The 5,349-nt window shown below is 40.5% G+C and overlaps 1 protein-coding gene across 1 annotated transcript; it reads left to right on the forward strand.

The window, feature by feature from the left end:
* The first annotated feature begins 612 nt into the window (after positions 1-612).
* LOC107178016 (protein FAR1-RELATED SEQUENCE 5-like) lies at positions 613-2,844 on the forward strand. The gene is made up of 4 exons (XM_052439296.1): positions 613-1,425; positions 1,478-2,536; positions 2,634-2,705; positions 2,785-2,844. The coding sequence occupies exons 1-4, from the start codon at positions 613-615 to the stop codon at positions 2,842-2,844; spliced, it is 2,004 nt and encodes a 667-aa protein (XP_052295256.1).
* Positions 2,845-5,349: the final 2,505 nt, after the last annotated feature.

Genomic DNA, 5,349 nt, shown 5'->3' on the forward strand with positions numbered 1-5,349 from the left:
TATTGCATTTTGAATATTGATTAATGAGCTGGGCATTTGTTTGTATATCTGAACCTTATACTGCAAAAGCTATATCATTTGACCTATAAAATTTGACCAATTCTTTTCATTAGATTTCAAACCTTAATTTTCATTGTCGTCCTCAAGAAATCAATAAGATATATTGTATACAGCCTTGAGTTGACGAAGTGATGAATATGGAGAAGTTTCTATTACTAATACTCTTGTTAATTACCATTTGTTGGTTTTGAATTATTCAACTTAAACACCGTACCATCCGCTTAGTATTTGTTTTTATGTTGCATTTTGAATGTTGAGTTGTTTCATTTTGTATTTTAAATTTTGTTTCTAAATTTAATGAATTTGCGATAAATAACTAATAAGATATTGAATTATTTTAATTTGCAGCAATTAATGGATAATTTCGAACAAGTAGAGGAGGTTGATGAAGTTGGGGAATTGCAGGATTTACAGGGGGCTGATTTGGAAGAAAACAATGAGGAATTGGTGGTGGAAAATGTTGTTGAGCCTACGGTTGGGATGTCTTTTGATAGTCCTGATGAAATGTTTGAATATTATAAAGCTTATGGCCTATAAGAGGGGTTTCCAGTGATGCGGAGATCTTGTAGAAAAGGGGATGATGGGAGTTTGAGATATGTGACATTTACTTGTGGGAGAAACGGCAAGTCAAAAGCCAAATCCACTAATGTTTTGCGGCTTCAACCAAACCAAAAAATTGGATGCAATGCTAAAATTGGAGGACGTTTGGATTTTGTTAGTGGAAAATGGGTAATTGGAAATTTGATCCTTGAACACAACCATGCCGTGAGTCCGAGTAAGAGTAGGTATTATCGATGCAACTATACCATTAGTCCTTTTGTTAAAAAGCAGCTTAAAATAAATGAAAAAGCTGGAATTAAAATGGCTCAAAGTTTTAAGTCGATTGTTGTCGAGGCTGGTGGCTTTGAAAATGTGTCATTTTTAGAAAGAGATGCTAGAAATCATGTTGACAAGGTGAGGCGATTAAGACTCAGAGAAAGGGATGCTATTGCAATTCAGAGGCATTTTCAGAAAATGCAAACAGAAAATGATGAGTTTTTCTTCAGTATTAACTTAGATGAGGAGGGTCAGTTAAAAAATGTATTTTGGGCAGATCCAAGGAGCAGGGCAGCCTACAACGACTTTGGGGATGTTGTCACATTTGATACCACATATCTTACAAACAAGTATGACATGCCATTTGCTCCTTTTGTAGGAGTTAATCATCATGGTCAATCAATTTTGTTAGGATATGGGTTGATTTCACATGAGGACACGGAGACATTTACGTGGCTATTTGACACATGGCTATCATGTATGTCTGGGTGTCCTCCCCTTGGAATCATTATAGATCAAGATAAAGCAATGAAAAATGCAATTCAGATTGTTTTTTCCAAACACTAGGCATCGTTGGTGTTTGTGGCATATATTAACAAAGGTGCCTGAGAAGTTGGGAAGGTATGCAGAATATCATGCCATTAGGGTTTCATTGCCTTCTGTTGTTTATGATTCACATACTCCTATTGAATTCAAGGAAGCTTGGCATGACATGTTAGATAAATATGATATTAGTAATAATCAGTGGCTGAATGGATTATATAAAGAAAGAAATCGTTGGGTTCCATGTTTCGTGAAAACTACTTTTTGGGCTGAAATGTCAACCACTCAGTATAGTGAGAGTATGAATGCGTTCTTTGATGGGTATGTTAACTTGAAAACTTTGAAGCAATTTGTGGAGAAATATGAGAAAGCAATGGAAAGTAAAATTGAGAAAGAATGGCAAGCAGATGCACGGAGTTTTAGCCAACGATTGCCATGTCGTACCAGTTTTGCAATGGAAAAACAAATTGAAGCAGTGTACACTATTTCCAAGTTTCAGGAATTTCAACAGGAGCTGATGAATAAGATATATTGTGAGGTTTTCAGTTGTGGGGGGTCAGAATATGAAGTTATTGAAAATGATGAAAAGAGTAGAGAAAAGACTTTTAAAGTCATTTTTGAAAATGATGACGGTGAAATTCGTTGTGTGTGTTCAATGTTTGGATATAAGGGCATTATTTGCAAACATGCTATCGCAGTGTTGTCATGTAACCATGTGCAATTACTGCCTGAAAAGTATATCCTACGAAGATGGAGGAAAGATGTGCGGAGATTCTATAATAAAGTCAAAGTTAGTTATGATGCACGGAGTTCGAGCATTGAACATCAACGATATAAAGAGGAGTGCACTGCTTTTTATGATGTTGCTGAGGTAGCTTCCAAAAATGAAGAAAGCCATAAAAACATTATGGGTTGGATCGAGAAAGTAATGAAGGATGTATCTCTAAATGTTCGATCTGACGGTGATGATACAACCATTGATGGTGGATCTAGTAGTAACATACAGGATCCAGTAGTAATTCGGCGCAAAGGTCATCCACCTTGTCAAAGAAAGCAAAAGCAATTTAAGAGGCCAAAACAGAAATCGAACAATGTTTTGATAAACACATCTGTAGAGGTAATTGTATATACTTTAGATTAATTTAATACTTTGATACATTCATTTTAAATTAATTTAATTTAATACTTTGAATGTGTGTTGACTGCATTTCTAGGACGCGGAGACACATGATTTATCTTCTCAGGTGGCTACTACAATCCCAACACAAGAGAGCAATATGGCTATGGTAATATTTTTTTATTTGTTATTTCCATTGATTTTCATATGTTTGATAATTTGTGTTTAACTTTTTTTTTGTACAACAGCTACCACTACAAATACCCCTACAACATGCATTTTTCCCCTTTACTATCAGTATTGGATGAATTACTGTACAACTCATCACATACACTTGCAACATGCACAACAACAAAATTTCGAGGAGGCCAATCAAGGGGAGTTTTCAACTAATGAACCAAGCATATGATCGAAGTTAGCTTATGCTTATGTTTTATGTATTATTCAACTAATGAACTAATGTAATTTGGTGTATGTGTATTTCGACATTTTTGAAATTCTGGAGTTCATAAGTCTATTTTAAAAATGCTAGAAATGGATTCATTTGAAAAATATTAGAATGATTTGGGCCATAGTATAATTTTGAGAATAATTTTTAGGGCCAAATTATAATTTCATAACACTGTGAATTAATAAGTCTATTTTAAAAATGCTAGAAATGGATCCATTTGGAATATATTAGAATGATTTGGGCCATAGTATAATTTTGAGAATAATTTTTAGGGCCAAATTATAATTTTATAACACTGTGAATTAATAAGTCTATTTTTAAAATGCTAGAAATGGATCCATTTGGAATATATTAGAATGATTTGGGCCATAGTATAATTTTAAGAATAATTTTTTTGGCCAAATTATAATTTCATAACACTGTGAATTAATAATTTTTTGGGCCAAATTTCTCACTTAACTTGGATGACATTGTTTGTGGTTAATAGTCCCTTGGGAAAAAACTGCCCAATAAGGGAAACAATTACAGTTAATAATGCCAAAGAAATTACCTAATTCAAATTTTAATTGCAATTACAGTTAGTCAGCCTTTAAGAAAAGAAAACTGGAACATATGAACAACATGAAAACTGGAACATGAAAAGAAATTACCAGTAAATTCTACAAGCAACCAACCAACCAATAACCACCCAGTAGCTAATATGAAATCTACAAGCAATATGCTAGAAAGGCTACATATGTCTCGCGTAGGTTACCCAAATTCGAAAAGTTCAACAAACAAAGTTACCAATAAATTTTACAAGCAACCAGCCAGCAGCCCAGAAATAAAAAATAAGAAGAGTGCATAAACAGACAACTGGAGATAAAATAAAAGCCTCCATCAATAATATTAATCATCATCACTCTGTTACACCTTACATTAATTCAAAAAAAGGGCAAAAAACGGGTGGGCTATAGCCTTGGTGGGGGGGGTGGGGGCGGACAAAGTTTGTCCGCCGGACTCGGAATAGGGTGAGACTTTGCGAGGAGCCTCCATGTGCCAAAAATAGGCCGTGGACACAGCTGTGTACAAAAATAAGCGCCCGAGGGTCGGGCTGCCAAAAGCCCCAGTGGAAAAAAGGCCAAAAAACGGGTGGGCTGTAGCCTTGGTTTGGGGCGCGGGCGAAGTTCATCCGCCGAACTTGGAATTGGGCGACACTTTGTGAGGAGCCTCCATGTGCCTGTGGGGAGTCGCGGGCACAACCGCGTCCAAAAATAAGCGCCTGAAGGTCGGGGTGCCAAAAGCCCCCAACGGAAAAAAGGCCAAAAAACGGGTGGGCTATAGCCTTGGTGGGGGGCGCTGGCAAAGTTCGTCCGCCGGGCTCGGAATGGGGCGAGACTTTGCATGGGGCGTCCATGTGCCAAAAATAAGCGCCCGAAGTTCGGAGTGCCAAAAGCCCCAAGCGGAAAAAAAAGGCCAAAAAACGGGTGGGCTATAGCCATGGTGGGGGGCGCGGGAGAAGTTCGTCCGCCGGACTCGGAATGGAGCGAGACTTTATGAGGGGCCTCTGTGTGCCAAAAAAAGGCCGTGGGCACAGACGCGGCAAAAAATAAGCATGTCGGGGTGCCAAAAGCACCCAGTGGAAAAAAGGCCAAAAACTGGGTGGGCTATAGCCATGGTGGGGGGCGCGGGCGAAGTTCGTCCGCCGGACTCGGAATGGGCCGAGACTTTGCGAGGGGCCTCCGTGAACCATAAATAGGCCGCGGGCACTACCGCGCCCAATGATAAGCACCCGAAGGTTGGGGTTCCAAAAGCCGCAGCGGAAAAAAGGCCAAAAAACGAGTGGGCTATTGCCTTGGTGGGGGGCGCGGGCGAAGTTCATCCGCCGGACTCGGAATTGGGCAACACTTTGTGAGGAGCCTCCATGTGCCTGTGGGGAGTCCCGGGCACAGCCGCGCCCAAAAATAAGCACCCGAAGGTCGGGGTGCCAAAACCCCCCGGCGGAAAAAAGGCCAAAAAACGGGTGGGCTATAGCCTTGGTGGGGGGCGCAGGCGAAGTTCGTCCGCCGGACTCGGAATGGGGTGAGACTTTGTGATGGCCCTCCGTGAGCCAAAAATAGGCCGTGGGCACAGACGCGCCCAAAAATAAGCTCGTCGGGGTGCCAAAAGCCCCCAACCGAAAAAAGGGCAAAAAACGGGTGGGCGATAGCCTTGGTGGGGGGGCGGGCAAAGTTTGTTCACCGGACTCGGAATGGGGTGAGACTTTGCGAGGGGCCTCCGTGTGCCAAATATAGGCCGCGGGCATAGCCGTGTACAAAAATAAGCCCCCGAAGGTCGGGGTACCAAAAGCCCCAACGGAAAAAAGGCCAAAAAACGGGTGGGC

This window comes from Citrus sinensis, chromosome 4, assembly GCF_022201045.2.
Source record: "Citrus sinensis cultivar Valencia sweet orange chromosome 4, DVS_A1.0, whole genome shotgun sequence".
Classification (NCBI taxonomy): domain Eukaryota; kingdom Viridiplantae; phylum Streptophyta; class Magnoliopsida; order Sapindales; family Rutaceae; genus Citrus; species Citrus sinensis.

Coding starts and splice junctions, on each gene's coding strand:
- LOC107178016 (XM_052439296.1), top strand. CDS start 613: ATGCGGAGATCTTGTAGAAAAGGGGATGATGGGAGTTTGAGATATGTG. Junction 1,426..1,477: donor TGAAAAATGCAATTCAGATT/GTTTTTTCCAAA, acceptor ATATTAACAAAG/GTGCCTGAGAAGTTGGGAAG. Junction 2,706..2,784: donor AAGAGAGCAATATGGCTATG/GTAATATTTTTT, acceptor TTTGTACAACAG/CTACCACTACAAATACCCCT.